The 23,146-nt window shown below is 41.5% G+C and overlaps 1 protein-coding gene across 1 annotated transcript in view; it reads right to left on the reverse strand.

The window, feature by feature from the left end:
• Positions 1 to 23,146, reverse strand: part of LOC110680850 (proline-rich protein 36) — a 578,332-nt gene that overhangs the window by 303,314 nt on the left and 251,872 nt on the right. The window contains exon 4 of the mRNA XM_021856646.1: positions 17,154 to 17,342. Within this exon, the coding sequence (XP_021712338.1) occupies positions 17,154 to 17,342 (189 nt within the window). The remainder of the gene's footprint in view (positions 1 to 17,153; positions 17,343 to 23,146) is intronic.

The raw sequence follows: 23,146 nt of genomic DNA on the forward strand, positions 1-23,146 counted from the left end.
TCTAAGGCCAAAATTGGTCTTCTGAGATCAGAATTGGTCTTATGAGACCAGAATTGGTCTTCTTAGATCAGATTTGGTCTACTGAGACCAGAATTGGTCTTCTGAGACCAGAATTGGTCTTCTGAGATCAGATTTGGTCTTCTGAGACTAGAATTGGTCTTCTGAGAGACCAGAATTGGTCTTCTGAGAGACCAGAATTGGTCTTCTGAGAGACCAGAATTGGTCTTCTGAGAGACCAGAATTGGTCTTCTGAGAGACCAGAATTGGTCTTCTGAGAGACCAGAATTGGTCTTCTGAGAGACCAGAATTGGTCTTCTGAGAGACCAGAATTGGTCTTCTGAGAGACCAGAATTGGTCTTCTGAGAGACCAGAATTGGTCTTCTGAGAGACCAGAATTGGTCTTCTGAGAGACCAGAATTGGTCTTCTGAGAGACCAGAATTGGTCTTCTGAGAGACCAGAATTGGTCTTCTGAGAGACCAGAATTGGTCTTCTGAGAGACCAGAATTGGTCTTCTGAGAGACCAGAATTGGTCTTCTGAGAGACCAGAATTGGTCTTCTGAGAGACCAGAATTGGTCTTCTGAGAGACCAGAATTGGTCTTCTGAGAGACCAGAATTGGTCTTCTGAGAGACCAGAATTGGTCTTCTGAGAGACCAGAATTGGTCTTCTGAGAGACCAGAATTGGTCTTCTGAGAGACCAGAATTGGTCTTCTGAGAGACCAGAATTGGTCTTCTGAGAGACCAGAATTGGTCTTCTGAGAGACCAGAATTGGTCTTCTGAGAGACCAGAATTGGTCTTCTGAGAGACCAGAATTGGTCTTCTGAGAGACCAGAATTGGTCTTCTGAGAGACCAGAATTGGTCTTCTGAGAGACCAGAATTGGTCTTCTGAGAGACCAGAATTGGTCTGAATGGTCTTCTGAGAGACCAGAATTGGTCTTCTGAGAGACCAGAATTGGTCTTCTGAGAGACCAGAATTGGTCTTCTGAGAGACCAGAATTGGTCTTCTGAGAGACCACAATTGGTCTTCTGAGAGATCAGAATTGGTCTTCTGAGACCAGAATTGGTCTTTCAAGACCAGAATTGGTCTTCTGAGACCAGAATTAGTTTTCTGAGACCAGCATTGGTCTTCTGAGACTAGAATTGACCTTTTGAGACCAGAATTGATCTTCTTAGACCAGAATTGGTCTTCTGAGACCATAATTGGTAAGCTGAGACCAGAATTGGTATGCTGAGACCAGAATCGATCATCTGAGACAATAATTGGTCTTCCGAGACCCGATCCCAACTGCTTTAAGGAGAAATTATTCTTGGCAATTCTATGAAAACACTTCCAAAATTTTGCGATCTCCTATGAGGTGTTACGGAGAAATGCCTTTTGATGGCCTCAATGACATCCACTATTGATGAAAACGATAAGGATCGGGACAACCCATAAAAGCTCTCCATTACCCTGAAACCACTGCAACTTCATTAATTGATAACCGGCGAGCAACACTATCGCTTCGATCGCATCTCCTACCCAATCGAGTTTGATTGATACCAATTTCGCAAAAAATGATAGGGCAAAAAACGAGCATCGAAACTTTAAGTGAAACCTGACAGACGGTACCCGAAGACTTCACCTGGATGACAGCTCAAAATCCATAAAAGGACAAAAAACCGACTCAGAAATGCAGCCACAGCAGCAACCTGCCTGCCTGCATGTAATTTACATCTTTTTATGGAACCCACCACAAAGTCCGCAAGCGAATGGATGGCAGGCGTTTTGTTTCGTTTTGATTGATCGACCAGTTTCCCATTTTCGACAACCAACCAACCAACCAACGAACCAGCTTGACCAACAAAACACAGATCGACTTCTTGCATGATGATAATCGAATTTGCAACGGGGTATGATTTGCTTCTCGGTGCTCGTCCGTTGCAAAAAAAAAAAACATAAATGCTGCAACGAAAGACGGTGAAGCGGTGAAGATCTCTCCGCCATGGTCATAAATATTTATATCTCTGCGAGCGAGGAGATTGGGGTTCGAGGGGTGTCACAATTGTGAAGAGGGACCTGATTCATAGAATTTCAATATACTTTTTAATTGGCTTTGAAAGATTCAATCGTTCGAGTTGTTTTTATAAAAAAAATCCAAAATATTTTGCTTTTTATACTCATTGTTTGCAAAGAAGTGCAATTTGAGCATCCCTATGAATGCAATTTTGAAGGAGATTTTAGGGTTGTCTATGAACCTTCAGTTTTAGCTTAGAGGTATAATAGTTAATAAAGTTCAAAATAGTTGGCATTTTTGAAACCCTTAAAAAACATATTTTTTTGTTGAATTGGTAGCCTTTTGCCGACGTTTCGAGGACTGTTGTGAACTTCTTCAACAGTTGTAGGGCTCAATTTACAATCAATATCAGTACTGTTACTGGAAGTTTGCGATTTGACTTAATTTTCTTTTAAATGCAAAAAAAGTTGAGCCACCATTTTTTTTTTTAAATTTAAATTTATTATTTTTATCGTTTTGGAGTTTTTGACGACGTTTCGGTCGTTGTTGGGAACTTCTTAAAGGATACAAGAGCTCACTTTCCGGTTACAATTGAAACTCCTACTAGATAATTGAAATTTCACTTGATTCCTTAAATTGATGGACCCCTCGACACCACATGGCATGTTTCCTACCAGCGATCGTCGTCGTTCAAGCTGTGGTAATGAGCCGGGCCTCGTTGACAGCGGGGTTTCGCGATTCATCACAACAGGCGGCTACCCTGGAGCTTCCATCCTTTCTCTCTCTCTCGCTGTCTTTGAATGCTTATCAGCGACAGGCCATCTTGCGATTTGCTGCTCCTCTGGTGCGCAAGAAAGAACATCAACACCGAGAAATCGAGTGGAGAACAGCGCACCATAGTCGTCGATCGTTGCCGTGGAGCTTCAGGCAAATTTCCTACAAATTGCTTATAGTTTCGTCGTGTTCGATCGATTCGATTCAAGGGGGGTCCGGCCGGCCCCGATCCCAGCCGGCAGTCCCGGGCCCGTGATCGCCGTTTTTTTATTGAAAATTAATTGGATGACGTTCGACCACTATTACAACTACCTTTGCGCCAACCAAACATGCGCTTTTATGCTGAATTTAATTGCCGATCGATTTCTTTACGTCTTTCCGAGTTTATCGCTGCCTCCGGATCGGGGTTCGACGGTTCGCTTATCGCATCGGGGATCGTGCTCGCCGATTTGTTCACCGAGACCTCCTCTAACAAAACAGCCAGTTCGATGTTGAACGTAGTAGGCGACGGCTTCGGGCTTGCAGCAGCCTAATTGGAATCGAGCCTGCTTGGATCGATGGGGAGCTTCACGCGCGGAGGGCACTCTCGGTAATGGCTTCATTTAAGGAGCGAATCGAGATGGGAAGCTGGCCCCGGAAGGCCGATGGTCCGATGATCTCGGACGATAACTCCCGATTAATGGAGATTTCCAGTGATCTGGACAAGGTTTTTGATCTGGAACTGCGTTGAAAGGTTGGTCGTTATTGATCGGAAAGCTTATCAGATTCGTTGGACGTCATTTCCCGAGGAGAGGTTCGGAATGACCTCTGAAAAAATGTTTAAAAATAGTGGGATAAGATCGGGACGTCCAACATTATCTATGATCTTCAAAATCGCAATGTAAACCATTGTTCAATTTTTGCGATCTTGGAATGTCAAATCTACAAGATGTGCCAAGAATTTAGATTGGAACAATGGATCGGGACAAACGATCTTCCCAAAATGCAAGACATTCACGGAAAATACCTGCTTGGACCGGGACGACCGCTTGTTACAAGATATTTGTACTGATATTGATAGTTGTTCAGATCAAGAAGTTTCGTCAGACAACCAATCTGATCCTTCCCGGGAAGAGGTTCGAGACAACCTGTAGAATAATGATCGAGACTAATAGCATAGCATGGATAGGGACGTCCAATTTTATGGACGGAACTTCAAAATATGTATGCCATAATGTATGTTGTTCTTGAACAAAAGTGATTTGGGATGTCGAACTTTATCAAAAACGTGGATTGTAACAATGAATCGGGACATCCAATGCCATTTCAAATCTTTCGAACAGATATATCCTTTGGAAAAATGCTAGAAATCCACAGAAATGGCGTGGTTGGACCGGGACGACCGTTTGGAACAAGATCAAGAAAGTACAGCAGACAACCTCAATGATGCTTTCCAGGAAGAGGTTCGGGACGACCGCTAGAATAATAATCGAGACTACACGCACAGAACAAATAGGGACGTCCAATCTTGTGTCGTTACATCTTCATAAAACTGAAGTCTAGAAAATTTATGTTATTCTCATGATCAGAAGTGACTTGGGATGTCAAATTGTGTGAATTATAACTATTGGATCGGGACATCCAATGCCATTTCAAATCTTCAATAGTGTTCTGAAAGAATAACTGGGTCGAGAACCTCTGGACCATAGATAATTCACTGAGAAAAGTGTTGACCGTTCAGGGAAATCCTGTAAAGATTCCGAGGCTCCAGAGAGAAAATCTGCGGAAATCTCAAGAAGACATTTGGAATTCCTAAAAAGATTGCTAAGAAATTTCTCAAAAGTTCATCAGTAGCCCTGACTTTTCTCCGATAGTCCTGATCGAACTTGTCGTGGAATCTCGGATAGCCTTTAAGGTGAAGATGCAACGAAGCCAAACATCGAATTTTCAAGAGCACAAATCTAAAGAAGCTCACAACTCCGGAAATCCTTGGAGGAATTCTCCAGAAATCTTTGGAGGATTTCTCCTGATTCCTTGGAGGATTTTTCCGGAAATCCTTGGAGGATTTCTCCGGAAATCCTTGGAGGATTTCGCCGGAAATCCTTGGAGGATTTCGCCGGAAATCCTTGGAGGATTTCGCCGGAAATCCTTGGAGGATTTCGCCGGAAATCCTTGGAGGATTTCGCCGGAAATCCTTGGAGAATTTCGCCGGAAATCCTTGGAGGATTTCGCCGGAAATCCTTGGAGGATTTCGCCGGAAATCCTTGGAGGATTTCGCCGGAAATCCTTGGAGGATTTCGCCGGAAATCCTTGGAGGATTTCGCCGGAAATCCTTGGAGGATTTCGCCGGAAATCCTTGGAGGATGTCTCCGGAAATCCTTGCAGGATTTCTCCGGAAATCCTTGCAGGATTTCTCCGGAAATCCTTGCAGGATTTCTCCGGAAATCCTTGCAGGATTTCTCCGGAAATCCTTGCAGGATTTCTCCGGAAATCCTTGCAGGATTTCTCCGGAAATCCTTGGAGGTTTCTCCGGAAATCCTTGGAGGATTTCTCCGGAAATCTTAGAGGATGTCTCCGGAAATCCTTAGAGGATGTCTCCAGAAATCCTTGGAGGATGTCTTCGGAAATCCTTGGAGGATTTCTCCGGAAATCCTTGGAGGATGTCTCCGAAAATCCTTGGAGGATGTCTCCGGAAATCCTTGGAGGATTTCTCCGGAAATCCTTGGAGGATTTCTCCGGAAATCCTTGGAGGATTTCTCCGGAAATCCTTGGAGGATGTCTCCGGAAATCCTTGGAGGATGTCTCCGGAAATCCTTGGAGGATTTCTCCGGAAATCCTTGGAGGATTTCTCCGGAAATCCTTGGAGGATTTCTCCGGAAATCCTTGGAGGATTTCTCCGGAAATCCTTGGAGGATTTCTCCGGAAATCCTTGGAGGATTTCTCCGGAAATCCTTGGAGGATTTCTCCGGAAATCCTTGGAGGATTTCTCCGGAAATCCTTGGAGGATGTCTCCGGAAATCCTTGGAGGATTTCTCCGGAAATCCTTGGAGGATGTCTCCGGAAATCCTTGGAGGATGTCTCCGGAAATCCTTGGAGGATGTCTCCGGAAATCCTTGGAGGATTTCTCGGGAAATCCTTCGTGGATTCCTTCGGAAATCTTTGGAGGATTTCTTCGGAAATCTTTGGAGGATTTCTTCATAAAATCATGGAGGCTTTCTTCTGAAGTTCTAGTAGGATTTCTCCGGAAATCCGTGGAGGGTTTCTCCGGAAATCGTTGGAGAATTTCTCCGGAAATCCTTGAAGAATTTCTTTGCAAATCTTTGGAGGATTTCTTAGGAAGTTATTGAAATATTTCTTTGGAAATCCTTGGAAGATTTCTTCGGAAATGCTTGGAAAATTTCTATAGAAATCCTTGAAATATTTCTTCGATAATCCTTAAAGGATTTTTTTCGGAAATCCTTGGAGAATTTCGTCGGAAATCCTTGGAAAATTTCGTCGGAAATCTTTGAAGAATTCCTTCAGAAATCCTTGGTTGATTTCTCCGGAAATCCGTGGAGGATTTCTCCGGAAATCCGTGGAGGATTTCTCCGGAAATCCGTGGAGGATTTATCCGGAAATCCGTGGAGGATTTCTCCGGAAATCCGTGGAGGATTTCTCCGGAAATCCGTGGAGGGTTTCTCTGGAAATCCGTGGAGGATTTCTCCGGAAATCCGTGGAGGATTTCTCCGGATATCCGTGGAGGATTTCTCCGGAAATCCGTGGAGGATTTCTCCTGCTTGAAGGATTTCTCCGGAGACCAACATTGGTCTTCTGAGACCAGAATTGGTCTGCTGAGACAAAAATTGGACTGCTGAGAATAAAATTGGTCTTCTGAGTCCAAAATTGGTCTGCTGAGTCCAAAATTGGTCTGCTGAGGCCAAAATTGGTCTTCTGAGACCAAAATTGGTCTTCTTAGACCAAAATTGGTCTTCTGAGACCAGAATCGGTCTTCTGAGACCAAAATCGGTCTTCTGAGGCTAAAAGTGGTCGCTTGAGATCAAAAGTGGTCGCTTGAAACCAGAATAGGGCTTTTGAAACAAGAATAGCTCTTTTGTAACCAAAATTGGTCCTCTGAGACCAGAATTGGTCTTCTTCTGAGACCAGAATTGGTCTTCTTCTGAGATGTGTCATATCTTCTGAAATCTCATGCTGTTAAAACGAATCTGCAGAGATATTTGGTCCTCTTTCTTGGGGTTTCAATTATTCTTCTCCACAGAAGAGGAATCAGCTCCCCTTCGACTAACACGGCTTCACACGTTCTCAAGTGTCTTCGCGTCAAATCTCACATACGTGCCCGGCTACTTGACACCTTTAGCCACTGTGAGCCCTCGAAGAGGTACAGAATTAAGCACCACCTTGCTCGCCACAGAAAAGCTAGAAAATAACTCTTCGCGCCGGGCGTTGTTCGTTGAACGGCTTAACAATCCCCGAGGAGAGAGCGAGGCGAGTGGATAATTAAATTAACGCCCTCTGCCTTTTTTTACGGCCAACTCGAGTGCACTTGGTCGTGTGTTCTTCAGAAGATTTTTCACTTCTCTGACGACGACAAAGAGTTGAACACTGAACTCAAATGCATTATTCATGCGACGAGCGACGGGGGGTCTCTCCCGTTTTTATCGTAATTACTTCAAATATTTCCCGGGATTTATGGAACACCCTGTTTGAAAATTCATGCACGGATTCGTATGAATATTTCATCGTTCGAAACACACACACGCCGAATCGAAACTACCCGATAGCGGAGTCGCGTTTCCTACTTGGATGGGTTTTTGTCCCGTTTCCGCATATAAACATTATTACATTTCCTCGGGCCCCTCGTTTCCCCCAACCCCCCCTGGTCCACCGCTCTCGGAGGATTGCATTCTCAATTGGCCTTCCATCGTTCGAGAATTCGGTCCTATCCATTTCGGTTTTCACGAATCGACGACCGGCACATGCGGAAAGCTTAAAAACATATTCATCTTGTTTCCTTCCTGTTCTCAGCGAGTGGAGGGCCGCCCACTTGAAAGCGACGAGGGGTGCTCCACTGCTCTCTTTCCTCCCCCTCCCTCCAGGATCACCCGAAACCGTCAAAGGAAGAGGCGAACAAACAGAGCTTGGCTTTCCGGCGTTGTTGCCTTTTGTCGAATCTGCAAGCTCACTCAGCATGTGGATTTTATACGGATTTTTTTTTCGCTTGTTTGAATCGCGATTTCATATTCATAAATATAATACGACACAACACACAATATTGTATCCTGGTGGCGGCAGGCGGTGGCGAACCCTTTCCACTTTTATGCGTTTGTCGTTCTTTTTGTGTTTTTTTTTGTTGATTCTCTATATCGAGGTTGGTTCATGGACTTGACAAAGTAAAATACGACCCGTTGGGCGCCATATTCAGAAAAATAACATAAGTCTATTAGTTTTGTATTTTTTACAAATGATATTTTTTCAGTGTATTATTTTTTAACGATCAGTTTGATATAAAATGGGCTTTTCAACACAAAATACTTTTACTTATCTAAGCATTTCAAAAGGAAATCGTAATATCAAAAATATAGGTCAACGTTATTTCTTGATTATTCTTTTTTCAGTGTATTCTTTCTGCTGCGAAAACTTAATTGCTATTTTTATGTTTGTAGCGTTTTAAAAAATGGTTTGTTTTTCAGATTTACCAGATTACCACTGAAAATTTATAACTTTTTGCAAAATTGTTTAATACATTCGAATTAAATTTGGAAACGCGATTTTTTCCAGTGTAACTGAAAAGGTGGAAAATCCTAACCCTATTGGATTTACTGATGAACAAAGCATATAATTCCATTAGAAAATTTTTTTCAGTGTACATCAAAACGACCCAATAAAGTACACACATTGGAGGACCCCTTGAATGCCTTTGGGTGCTATTTTTTCTACAGGGAAAAATCATTGCCAAAAGCGTTTCCCGTTTTTTTTTTCTCTGGCCATGGAGTGGGACTTCATCCACTGCACTTTTCCAAGAACAGGAAACGCACTGACAAGCAAAGAGTTTCTCTTCGCCATACTCAAACAAGTTGGCCCCAGTAAAAAACTGGAGGGTTTGAACCCAATGCAATGCTTTTCCGAACCAAAGCTGATAAAATTCCTCCTCCGACAGACTCTATTACTTTCCTCTAGACCATTCGAGAGGGCTTTGCCACTGACGGTGAACCCGCAGTTCGGTATGCAAACACGATTCAATTGAAATGCGAGATTGGATTTTCTGTTGCCCGAGTTTCCCGAGTGGGGATTTGTAGTTTTGCAAGGGTATTTTTTCCCTGGGTTTCATCCATGGTTGCAAATGAAATGGAGGTTATATTTGTACTGACGGGGTAGTGATGTGAAACGAGTTTCCAGTATAACTCAGATTTTTGCATACACATTTCGTAGTTCGACGAAAACCATCTGGGAGGACCAATTTTGGTCTGAGCAGACCAATTTTGGTTTCAGCAGACCAATTTTTAACTCAGCAGACCAATTTTTAACTCAGCAAACCAATTTTGGTCTCAGCAGACCAATTCTGGTCTCAGAAGACCAATTTTATTCTCATCAGACCATTTTTTGTCTCAGCAGACCAATTTTCGTCTCAGCAAACGAATTTTCGTCTCAGCAAACCAATTTTGATATCAGCAAACTAATTTTGCTCTCAGAAGACAAATTTTTATCTCAGTAGACCAATTTTGGTCGCAGCAGACTAATTTTGGTGTCAGCAGATCAATTTAGGTCTCAGAAGACCAATTTTCGTCTCAGCAAACGAATTTTCGTCTCAGAAAACTAATTTTGATCTCGGCAAACCAATTTTCGTCTCAGCACACCAATGTTGGTCTCAGCACACAAATTTCGGTCTCAGAAGCTCAATTTCGGTCTTAGAAGGCCAATTTTGGTCTCAGAAGACCAATTTTGGTCTCCAAAGACCAATTATGGCCCCAGCGAACCAATTTTAGTTGAAGAAGACCAATTATGGTTCCCAGTAGACCAATTTGGGCTATGCATACCTATTTTGGTCCCTCCGGATTTCCTGAGAAATCCTCTCCGAATTTCCTGAGAAATCTCCTCCGGGTTTCCTGAGAAATCCTCTCCGGATTTCCGAAGAAATCCTCTCCAGATTTCCGAAGAAATCCTCTCCGGATGTTCGAAGAAATCCTCTCCGGATGTTCGAAGAAATCCTCTCCGGATGTTCGAAGAAATCCTCAACGGATTTCCGAAGAAATCCTCAACGGATTTCCGAAGAAATCCTCTCCAGATTTCCGAAGAAATCCTCTCCGAATTTCCGAAAAAATCCTCTCCGGATTTCCAAAGAATTCCTCTCCGGATTTCCAAAGAAATCCTCTCCGGATTTCCGAAGAAATCCTTTCCGGATTTCCGAAGAAATCCTTTCCGGATTTCCGAAGAAATCCTTTCCGGATTTCCGAAGTAATCCTATCCGGATTTCTGAAAAAATCCTCTCCGGATTTCCGAAGAAATCCTTTCCGGATTTCCGAAGAAATCCTTTCCGGATTTCCTAAGAAATCATCTCCGGACTTCTGCGGAAATTTTCTCCGGATTTCCTTAGAAATCCACTCCGGATTTCCTGGGAAATCCACTCTGGATTTATTGAGAAATCCTCTCCGGTTTTCTTGAGAAATCACCACCAAATCTCCTGAGGAATCTTTCAAGGATTTCCTGAAAAATCCTCCTTAGATTTTTTGAGAAATCCTCTTCGGATTTTTTGAGAAATCCTTTTCGGATTTCCTTAGAAATCCTCTCCGGATTTGCTGAGATGTCTTCTCCAGATTTCCTGTGAAATCTTCTCCGAATTTCTAGACAAAACCTGATTTGGACCAATTTTGGAGTCAGAAGACCAATTTTGGTCTCAAAAGATCATCTTTGGTCTCAGAAGACCAATTTGGGTCACAGAAGATTAATTTTGATCTCAGCAGACTAATTTGATCTCAGCAGCCAAATTTTGATCTTCGCAGACAAATTCTGGTCCCAGCAGACAAATTTTGGTCTCAGAAGACCAATTCTGGTCTCAGAAGACCAATTCTGGTCTCAAAAGACCAATTCTGGTCTCAAAAGACCAATTCTGGTCTCAAAAGACCAATTCTGGTCTCAGAAGACCAATTCTGGTCTCAGAAGACCAATTCTGGTCTCAGAAGACCAATTCTGGTCTCAGAAGACCAATTCTGGTCTCAGAAGACCAATTCTGGTCTCAGAAGACCAATTCTGGTCTCAGAAGACCAATTCTGGTCTGAGAAGATCAATTCTGGTCTCAGAAGACCAATTCTGGTCTCAGAAGACCAATTCTGGTCTCAGAAGACCAATTCTGGTCTCAGAAGACCAATTCTGGTCTCAGAAGACCAATTCTGGTCTCAGAAGACCAATTCTGGTCTCAGAAGACCAATTCTGGTCTCAGAAGACCAATTCTGGTCTCAGAAGACCAATTCTGGTCTCAGAAGACCAATTCTGGTCTCAGAAGACCAATTCTGGTCTCAGAAGACCAATTTTGGTCTCAGAAGACCAATTCTGGTTGTCTCAGAAGATCAATTTTGGTCTCAGAAGACCAATTCTGGTCCTCTCAGAAGTCCAATTCTGGTATCAGAAGTCCAATTCTGGTCTTTGAAGATCATTTTTGGTATCAGAAGACTATTTATGGTCTCAGAAGAATAATTCTGGTCGTCTCGGAATACCAATTCTGGTCTCGGAAAACCAATTCTGGTCTCAGAAGACCAATTCTGGTCTCAGAGGACCAATTCTGGTCTCAGAAGACCAATTCTGGTCGTCTCAGAAGACCAATTCTGGTCGCCTCAGAAGACCAGTTTTGATCTCAGAAGACCAATTCTGGTCTCAGAAGACCAATTCTTTTCTCAGAAGACCAATTCTGGTCTCAGAAGACCAATTCTGGTCTCAAAAGACCAATTCTGGTCTCAGAAAACCAATGTTGGTCTCAGAAGACCAATTCTGGTCATCTCAGAAAACCAATTTTGATCTCAGAAGACCAATTCTGGTCATGTCAGAAGACCAATTCTGGTCGTCTCAGAAGACCAATTCTGGTCGTCTCAGAAGACCAATTCTGGTCGTCTCAGAAGACTAATTCTGGTCGTCTCAGAAGACCAATTCTGGTCGTCTCAGAAGAATAATTCTGGTCGTCTCGGAATACCAATTCTGGTCTCGGAAAACCAATTCTGGTCTCAAAAGACCAATTCTGGTCTCAGAAAACCAATTTTGGTCTCAGAAGACCAATTCTGGTCATCTCAGAAAACCAATTTTGATCTCAGAAGACCAATTCTGGTCATGTCAGAAGACCAATTCTGGTCGTCTCAGAAGACCGATTCTGGTCGTCTCAGAAGACCAATTCTGGTCTCAAACACCAATTCTGGTCATCTCAGAAGACCAATTCTGGTCGTCTCAGAAGACCAATTCTGGTCGCCTCAGAAGACCAGTTTTGGTCTCAGAAGACCAATTCTGGTCTCAGAAGACCGATTTTGTTCTCAGCACAACAATTTTGGTCTCACCAGATCAATTTTAGCCTAAACAGACCAATTTCAGTCTTAATAGACTAATTTTGGTCTCAGAAAAAAAAACCTTGATCTCAGAAGACCAACTTTGGACTCAACATATCAATTTTGGTCTCACCAGATTAATTTCGGTGTCATTCAGTAGATCAATTTTGGTCTCAGCAAATCAGTTTTTGTCGCAGCAGATCAATTTTGGTCTCAGAAGACCAATTTTGGTCTCACTTAGTACTCAGCAGATCAATGTTGGTCGCAGCAGATTGATTTCGGTTCCATTTAGTAGATCAATTTTGGTCTCAGCAAATCAATTTTCGTCGCAACAGATCAATTTTGGTCTCAGAAGGCGAATTTCGATCTCAGAAGACCAATTCTGGTCTTAGAAGACCAATTCTGGTCTCAGAAGACTAATTCTGGTCTCAGAAGACTAATTATGATCTCATAAGACCAATTCTGGTCTTTCAGAAGACTAATTCTGGTCTCAGAAGACTAACTCTTGTCTCATAAGACCAATTCTAGTCTTCCAGAAGACCAATTCTGTTCTTTCAGAAGACCAATTTTGGTCTTTCAGAAGACCAATTCTGGTCTCAGAAGACCAACTCTGGTCTCAGCAGGCCGATTTTGATCGTATTAATAGACTGATTACTGTCCCAGAGGATCAGTTTGGTAACATAATACTAAATTTCGGGTAAGAAGACTTAGTTTGGATCCCAGAAGACCAATTTCGATCCCAGAAGACCAATTTTGGTCCCAGAAGACCATTTTTTGTCCCAAAACAACATTTTCAATTCCAAAAGACAATTTTTCTTCCTCCGCAGAAATCCACTCCGGATTTTTTTGAGAAATTATCTCCGCATATCCTAAGGAATCCGCCCAGGATTGTCCGAGAAATCCTCCCCGGAATTCCTCCGTATTTTTCGCGAAATCCTCTCCAAATTTCCGAGAAATCTTCGTACGATGTACTGAAAAACTTTTCCGAAATTACTTCGAAATCCACTACGGATTTGAGAAGACCAACTCCGTGGTCTTGAAAAGACCAACTCCGTGGTCTTGAAAAGACCAACTCCGTGGTCTTGAAAAGACCAACTCCGTGGTCTTGAAAAGACCAACTCCGTGGTCTTGAAAAGACCAACTCCGTGGTCTTGAAAAGACCAACTCCGTGGTCTTGAAAAGACCAACTCCGTGGTCTTGAAAAGACCAACTCCGTGGTCTTGAGCAGACCAACTCCGTGGTCTTGAGCAGACCAACTCCGTGGTCTTTAGAAGACCAACTCCGTGGTCTTGAGAAGACCAACTCCGTGGTCTTGAGAAGACCAACTCCGTGGTCTTGAGAAGACCAACTCCGTGGTCTTGAGAAGACCAACTCCGTGGTCTTGAGAAGACCAACTCCGTGGTCTTGAAAAGACCAACTCCGTGGTCTTGAAAAGACCAACTCCGTGGTCTTGAGAAGACCAATTCCGTGGTCTTGAGAAGACCAACTCGGTGGTCTTGAGAAGACCAACTTCGTGGTCTTGAAAAGACCAACTCCGTGGTCTTGAAAAGACCAACTCCGTGGTCTTGAAAAGACCAACTCCGTGGTCTTGAGAAGACCAACTCCGTGGTCTTGAAAAGACCAACTCCGTGGTCTTGAAAAGACCAACTCCGTGGTCTTGAAAAGACCAACTCCGTGGTCTTGAAAAGACCAACTCCGTGATCTTAATAAAACCAGATTTGATATTGTAGTGAGCATTGATCTCAGCAGAACGAACTTTGTTTTTGGGAAACCCCATTTTATTTCAAACCAATAAATTCCCGACAAACAACACGATCCCCTCGGTGTTGACCCACTTAATCCACACACTGAAACAAATAAACCCATTAACGTCGTTGGATTCCACTTCGCATCGGGATCGTAATTTCTTCGCCATATTCCACCGCTCAACCGCCCGGCTCAAACGGACACAATGTGCAAAATACCTCGTGAAGCCATTTATCATAGCCGCGCTAAAATTAGCACCCATTATTATTGAATCTTCCCGGAAAGCGCAAAGAAAAGTACTTGAATCTTATTACCGAGGGGAGTTGGTTGAAGCGCAGAACTTTTCCGCACATTTACACGTGAACTATTTATTTATTAGGTTAGATTTGTTTACGAGCTGGCAGGCGCGAAAAAAAAACCCCGAAGCCGGAGTGCTGTTTGCCCTGGCAATAATACCCTGGGCGCTAATTTTCACCGCCCCACCGATAGGAAACTTGCCCTGTTGGTTCGAAACTCACATAAGTAACACGAAACGAAGACGTTAATTTGTTAATGAATGGACGCGATAATTATCACGGGCCGGTAATTTACAAATATTTCCGAACGGTTTCGGGGTGTAGGATCCGTGTAGGAAGAAGCGTCTCGATTCGATTCGGTTCGGCTGGCAACCCTGAAATGTCAATATTTGCCGTAGGTGTTGACTCGAGAGCAGCAGCAGCAACAACAACTGGTCGAATCGGGCTGTTGACAGGTGGGTTGGTGATTTTTAGTGGAGAGTTGTGTGTATGTTTTTTTATTTGAGTGGGTGCGATTTTTTTCTTTTCGGAATCTGTTTGACTTTTGTTGAAGACGGCGATGGTTATAGTTTGTTTAAGTTTAAATATTTTGATTTTCATGGTGATATTTGCTCAAGATTTTTGAGTTCTGTTGGTTTTGGAACAATTCAAGACAATCTTAAATCGGATGGCTGTCTACAATTTAAACAGGGATCATTTCATTTCAATTATTTAATAGTTTTGTTAAAATCAAATTGTCTTGCCAAGACTAAACAGCTCTGTCAAGACTAAATGGTCTTGTAAACACTAAATAGTCTTGTCAAGACTAAATGATCTTGACAAGACAAACTGGTCTTGTCAAGACTAGATGGTCTTGTCGAGACTTGATAGTCTTGTCAATACTAGATGGTCTTGTCTCTTGTCAAGACTAGATGGTCTTGTCAAGACTAGATGGTCTTGTCAAGACTTGAAGGTCATGTCAAGACTTGATGGTCTTGTCAAGACTAAATGTGAGACTTGATAGTCTTGACAATACTAGATGGTCTTGTCTCTTGTCAAGACTAGATGGTCTTGTCAAGACTAGATGGTCTTGTCAAGACTAGATGGTCTTGTCAAGACTAGATGGTCTTGTCAAGACTTGAAGGTCCTGTCAAGACTTGATGGTCATGTCAAGACTAAATGGTCTTGTCAACACTAAATCGTCTTGTCAAGACTAAATGGTCTTGACAAGACAAACTGATCTTGTCAAGACTAGAAGGTCTTGCCAAGACTAGATGATCTTGTCAAGACTAGATGGTCTTGAAAAGACTAGATGGTCTTGAAAATACTAGATGGTCTTGTTAAAACTTGATTGTCTTGTCAAGACTGAATGGTCTAGTCAAGATTAGATGGTCTTGTCAAGACCAGATGGTCTTGTCAAGACTAGATGGTCTTTTCAAGACTAGATGGTCTTGTCAAGACTAGATGGTCTTGTCAAGACTTGAAGGTCCTAAATGGTCTTGTCAACACTAAATCGTCTTGTCAATACTAAATGGTCTTGACAAGACAAACTGGTCTTGTCAAGACTAGATGGTTTTGTCAAGACTAGATGGTTTTGTCAAGACTAGATGATCTTGTCAAGACTAGATGGTCTAGTCAAGATTAGATGGTCTTGTTAAGACTTGATGGTCTTGTCAAGACTGAATGGTCTTGTCAAGATTAGATGGTCTTGTCAAGACTAGATGGTCTTTTCAAGACAAGATGGTCTTGTCAAGACTAGATGGTCTTGTCAAGATTAGATGTTCTTGTCAAGACTAAATGGTCTTGTCAAGACTAGATGGTCTTAACAATACTAGATGATCTTGTCTATTGTCAAGACTAAATGGTCTTGGCAAGACTAGATGGTCTTGGCAAGACTAGATGGTCTTGTCAAGACTAGATGGTCTTGTCAAGACTAGAAGGTCTTATCAAGACTAGATGGTCTTGTCAACACTAAATGGTCTAGTCAAGTCTAAATGTTCTTGTCAAAACTAAATGGCCTTGTCAAGACAAAATGGTTTTGTTGAACTAAATAGCTTTATAAATATTACAAATTAAATAGTTATTCAATCTTCCCACGTTTCACGTCAATTCCAACTACAACTACTCTTTGGAAACCAAAATTGACTTCTGACCTGATACATCAAAGTTCATTGTTATCAAGTTATACACATTGTTCCTCGCCGAATCGAGCATAAAAATTCCCAAAACTGCTCTTTAAAGAAATCCAACATCGCCACAATCAAAAGTGTCCTTGAAGAGCGCCCACAAAAGAAAAACGAAATCGTTCAAGCCACATTCTCCTCTCCAGCACCGAGCAGTATCATGCTGAAAATTGAAAAGCTTTTCCAGCCGGAGATTCGATCAAATTAACCGCAACGAGAAGCCCAAGCGTACCGAAGGGAACCACTGCCGTCGTAAAGTGATTTTATTATCTCCTCCTTGGGTTGTTGAGCTTCGGAGCACGAACATGGCAAAAACCCAAAACGAGCAATCTCCTCCTTCTCCCTTGCAGGGAAGGAAGAAAGCTTCAAAGCCAGCCAGCTCCGACTCGAACATAAAAGGCAACTGGGAGAAAAGGCATTCCACTGCATTTGGTGTGGTTGGTCCTCCTTCTTCTATTCACTCCAATGCGGATGGACACCCGACGGAGAGTCTGCCAGGTCATTTGTGGTCAATTCTCGCACACATTTACGGATCTTCATTCTGATCCGGTCCGTTTCTCGAAACCCCGGACGATAATGATGATGAAGCGAAAGCACAAAACCATATCATCAATCGTACCGTTGGAAATTTATCTAGTAACCAACAGATGGCGGCAGCAGCAGTGCTGAATGACTCACTTACCTTATCATCGTCTCCCTCGCTATCACAGATATATCCTTTGCCGGAGCTGCACCGGCTGCTGGCGTCGCTCAGCCGGTCCCGCGAACTGTCCGGATCCCGCTGGGCCACCGACGAGGCGGTCAACCGCTCCGACGCCCGGCCACTGTCGTCCGAGGTGCTCGGATCGACGTTCGGCGGCAGCGATAGGTTCTGGAATGAGGGAGAAAGGGGAAATTGTTAATGTATTGAATGGAATAAGACAGGTAACGATAAGATAACGAAAGGATAACGATAATATAACGATATTATAACGATATTATTCCTATCTTATAAGATGAAGAAAAGATAACGATTAGGTAACGATAAGATAACGATAAGATAACGATAAGATAACGATGAGATAACGATAAGATAACGATAAGATAACGATAAGATAACGATAAGATAACGATAAGATAACGATAGGATAACGATAAGATAACGATAAGATAACGATAAGATAACGATAAGATAACGATAATATAACGATAAGATAACGATAAGATAACGATAAGATAACGATAAGATAACGATAAGATAACGATAAGATAACTGTAAGATAACGATAAGATAACGATAAGATAACGATAAGATAACGATAAGATAATGATAAGATAACGATAAGATAACGATAAGATAACGATAAGATAATGAAAAGATAATGATAAGATAATGATAAGATAACGATAGAATCGCAACAAGATAACGATAAAAAAACTATAGAATGCAGAAAATATAACGACATGTAACTAAACTGGCCATCCCGATCATTCTTCAACAGTCATTTTTGTTAATCCAGAAGGAGACCAACTCAGTGGTCTTGAGAAAACTAACTACGTGAACTTGAGATGACCAACTCCCTGGTCTTGAGATGACCAACTCCGTGGTCTTGTGAAGACCAATTTTGTGATTTTGAGGAGACCAACTCAGTGGTCTAGAGAAGACCAATTCCGTGGTATTGAGATGACCAACTCCGTTTTCATCTCGTTAGCTTTTGCAAATTAAAAGTTGTCCCAATCCAGAGATTTTGAAGTTGTAAATGAAAATTTATGCAATCCTCAAATCTCATTTTATTACCAAGCAATAACGTAAAGACAACGCAAAGATAACGATAGGATAACGATACGATAATAATTAGATAACGATGAGATAAAGATATGATACAGTTAAGATAAAATTAGGATAAGCTAACGATGTAATAACATAAAGATAATATAAGAAAGAGATAAATATAAGATAAAGATAAAATAATGTTGAGATAAAGACAAATAACGATAGGATAACGATAAGAGAAAGATATGATAACAATAAGATAAATATAAAATAACAATAAAATAGAGATTAGATAACGAAAAGTTAAGAATAAGGAAAAGATCCGTTCCGAAAATGCATCCAGATTAATTTCGAAAAAAATTATTCCAGGATTATAAGTCCTATCCTAAAAAATAACACCAACGACTCTTTGATTATTCCATTTCCGGAACCGGAAAACATCGACATGGCTCGCTGCCAATCTGCACAACAATCCAATCCCGCTTCAAATTCATTCGGACTAGAGTTGTGCCACCCTTCATCCCTATTGCAATTTGACTTCTCCTAAATTTGTAGGAAAAAAAAACTAACTCGATCCACTGTCGGAAGGAAACACGGCAGCGACATATTCGACTTTTTGTGTAGGAAAAGTTTTCCAATCGGACTCGGAGCAGGGACGACACGGAAATGCATTCCGGAAGGGCGATGCATTCGATAAAATAAGCAGATTTTTCCCTGGACACAGCCCGAACAACATCCGCCACTTGGGAATAATTGATTTCGTTTTAATGGAAGCCGGGAGCACCACAACTTATCCCCTTTGTGTTTTCCGGAGTATTGTCCTTATGGTGGGCGGGATGGGGACGGCGGCCAGGGAGGAAAGTGTTTTAAGTGCGGTACAGAACCGGAAAGGATTTCACATTGATTGATTTGCTTTTAATTATTGCGACACAATGGTCGGATAGCTTGAGGGAAGGGTAAGGACAAACTTCGGTTGTTTGTTGGCTTCAGTGTTTTTAGAAGTTCGAAAATGTGGATAACTATAAATTGAGAACAGATTTGTTATCATTTACAATCTTTGACTAACATACAATATCATTTTTGAAGAAACACCGTGGATTTAAATAAGAATATGTCAAAGTTTAGTAGGTAACTGGTCGTCCCGATCCTTTTCAAACGTCCATCAATGAAAATGCTCTCCTACATACATATCGAAACAGACCTATTACCGACAAGGTCGTCCCAATTCACAATTTTCACTCATTGATTAAGTGAGATGGCCGGCTGTCCCGATCCTAGGCAAACATCCAACTATGCAAATTCGATAGTGTTCTCCAATGCCCATATGGAAAAAAAGAAACATGGATTTGTAGTAGAACCAAAAATAAAATCATCCCGATGTGGTCGTCCCGATCCACCTTTCATTACAGAGTTATGATTGTTGGATGTCCCGATCCATCTGTTGTTAACTGATGTCTGATTCAAACAGAAAGTACTAGAGACGAGGCACGTGAAACCTTAAGGCATTACGAAACTAGCCGTCCCGATCGTTCTCCAACAGTCATTTTTGCTAGTGTTAGCGTTTTGTGAATTGGAAGATGTCCCAAATGCAACTGCTCTCCTACAGCGGCCGGCTGTCCCGGTCCTACGCAAATATCCAACAATGTAAATTCAATAAAGTTCTCTGGAAAAAAAGAACATGGATTTGAAGCATAACCAAAGAACATCATCCCGATGCGGTCGTCCCGATCCACTCTCTTCTCTTTCATTACAGAGGTGTGAGGATTGGATGTCCCGATCCATCCGTGGCTAACTGATGTCTGATCTGTGTTACTAGGGACGAGAAACGTAACACCTTAATGATTTTGACTGAACTGGCCGTCCCGATCCTTCTCCAACAGCCATTTTTGTTAATGTTAGCGTTTTGTGAATTGAAAGATGTCCCAATCCAGAGCTGAACTTCAAAGCTTTTAATTATTGCGACACAATGGTCAGCTTGCTTGAAGTAAGGGTAAGGACAAGCTTCGGTTTCAGTGTTTTTAGAAGTACGAAAATGTGGAGAACTACAAATTGAGAACATGTCAGTTCAAGTTTCCAGTCTTTGGGTAACATGGAATCTTATTTCTAAAGGAGCACCGTTCCGGTCCTACACGGATGCCAATCCCTACAAAAATCTCCCAATTTTAACGTTGCATGCAAGATGTGGTCGTCCCGATCCATTCACCTGTCTTCCATCGTAGAAATGTGGTGATTGTATGTCCCAAGCCATGCGTTGCGTTAAATTTAGACAGAATTTCGAAGCACGTAAACCTTAAGCCTCTTGACTACACTAGTCGTCCCGATCCTTCTAAGACAGTTATTTTTGGTAATGTCAGGGTTTTGTTTTATTTGGATATGTCCCATTCCAAAGCTTTTAAAGTTAGAAATCAAAATTTATTCAACCCCTATATCTTATTTCAATGCCAAGTGCAGGACGGACGTCGTTCAAACCAAATTGAGCTTGAGATTCTTTCAGTAAACCTATAAAATAACAAAAATAAATTACTGGGCGTCCCTATCCTAAAACATTGTCTTTCTGAAGTCCATTTTTCTAAAGTTGATGTATGAAAAATTCAACTTTATTTGAACAAAAGGTTCGATTTAAGGGTAAAATAGAAAACGTCAAGAGTGCAATGAAGGCCTCCCTGTCCATATGATTGATGATGTAACAATGATTTTAAAACCCATTTTCAGAGATATGTTTTGCCATATGACATATCTGAATCAGATTCATTACATTACACCCACTGTCATCATTGCTAGGAGGAGCAGTCGACAGATTTATTTTGTCCTCACAGCATGGTTCAAAAAGCGGATGATGACTGTTGTGGTATTCGTTGACATCATGACCCAGATGCTCATTCCGATATGATGAATGGAGTCCTACTGTGAGAGAGTGAATGCAAATCAAGTCCAGATATAACCACATCAAATGAACTTTGCGAATTGTTGAAAAAATTGATATCTGACATAATGATTTTGCAATCATGCAACTAAAAAATCCAAAGGTTGATATCAGCGAAATACAGAGAAAGGCTTCAGCAAAATCATGAGAAGAATATCAGCAAATTAAATCTGAGGATATCTGAAAAATTCTGAGAAGAATTTTAGAGTAAACCTGCTAAATGTTTCAGTAAAAACTTGCAAACGATATTTTACAGGGGAAATCACACAAAAATCCTGTTAAGAATTTCAGTCAAATGCTATAAAAAAAATCGTACAAATTCAGGGTTAGATTTCAGACAAACTAAGAACAGCATTCCGAACAAATCCTGCGAAAAATATCCATCATCAAATCATACTTTTAGATAAAACACCATGGATTCAAATGGTTAGTATAGTATAGTTTAGTATTTCACTGGTCGTCCCGGTCCTCTACACACCCATCAATGCCTAACGATCAATCTCCTGAATCCATATCGGTGGGTCGCTGTCACAGTTCAATGCAAACACCCAACTATGAAAATTCTAAATCAACTAAACATGGTCGTTCCAATCCAGCCTCTTCTTATTTATAACAGAGGTGCGATGAATAGATGTCTCGATACATCCGTGGTTAACTGATGTTTGATTTGAATAGAAATTACTAGAGACGAGAAACGTGAAACCTTAAGGCTGGCCGTCCCGATCCTTCTCCAACAGCCATTTTTGTTCATGTTAGCGTTCGGTGTATTGGAAGATGTCCCAATCCAATGCTCCAGAAATCCTGTTAAAAATTTCAGTCAAATGCTAAGATTTTAGACAAACTCAGAGCAGCATTTCGGAAAAATCCTGCGAAAAGTTTCCAACTAATCCAGAGAAGAATTTCAGACTAATCCTGAGAACTACCTCAGACAAATCTTGAGAATGGTTTCATACAAATCTTGGGAAGGATTCCAGACAAATCTCTAGATAAATTTCAGAGGAGTCCTGGAAACAATTTTAAATATATCCTGAGAAGGATTTCAGACGAATCCTTAAAACAATTTCAGACAAAACCTGAGAAGGATTTCAGACAACTCCTGAAGGGCATTGACGACATCCTGATAAAAAATTTCAGCGAAATTCTGGAAAGGATTTCAGAGATATCTTAATAAGGATTTCGAACAAATCATGACGAGAATTTCAGGCAAATTTTGATGAGAATTTCAGACAAATCCTGACAAGGATTTCATAAAACTCTGACGAATATTTCAGAGAAATTTTGACAAGGATTCCAGAGAAATCTTGACGATCATGTCAGAGAAATCATGACGAGGATTTCAGAGGAATCCTGACGAGGAGTTCAGAGAAATCCTAACGAGGATTTCAGAGGAATCCTGAAGAGGATTTCAGACAAATCCTGAAGAGGATTTCAGACAAATCCGGAAGAGGATTTCAGACAAATCCCGAAGAGGATTTCAGACAAATCCTGAAGAGGATTTCAGACAAATCCTGAAGAGGATTTCAGACAAATCCTGAAGAGGATTCCAGACAAATCCTGAAGAGGATTCTAGACAAATCCTGACGAGAATCGCAGAGAAATCCTGACGAGGATTTCAGACAAATCCTGACGAGGATTTCAGAAAAATACTGACAAGGATTTCACGGAAATCCTAACTATGTTACAGAGAAATCAGGACGAGGATTTCAGAGAAATCCTGACAAGGATTCCAGAGAAATCTTGACGATCATGTAAGAGAAATCATGACGAGGATTTCAGAGGAATCCTGACGAGGAGTTCAGATAAATCCTAACGAGGATTTCAGAGGAATCCTGAAGAGGATTTCAGACAAATCCTGAAGAGGGTTTCAGACAAATCCTGAAGAGGATATCAGACAAATCCTGATGAGGATTTCAGACAAATCCTGAAGAGGATTTCAGACAAATCCTGAAGAGGATTTCAGACAAATCCTCAAGAGGATTTCAGACAAATCCTGAAGAGG

Source organism: Aedes aegypti, chromosome 1 (genome assembly GCF_002204515.2).
Source record: "Aedes aegypti strain LVP_AGWG chromosome 1, AaegL5.0 Primary Assembly, whole genome shotgun sequence".
Taxonomy (NCBI): Eukaryota; Metazoa; Arthropoda; class Insecta; order Diptera; family Culicidae; genus Aedes; species Aedes aegypti.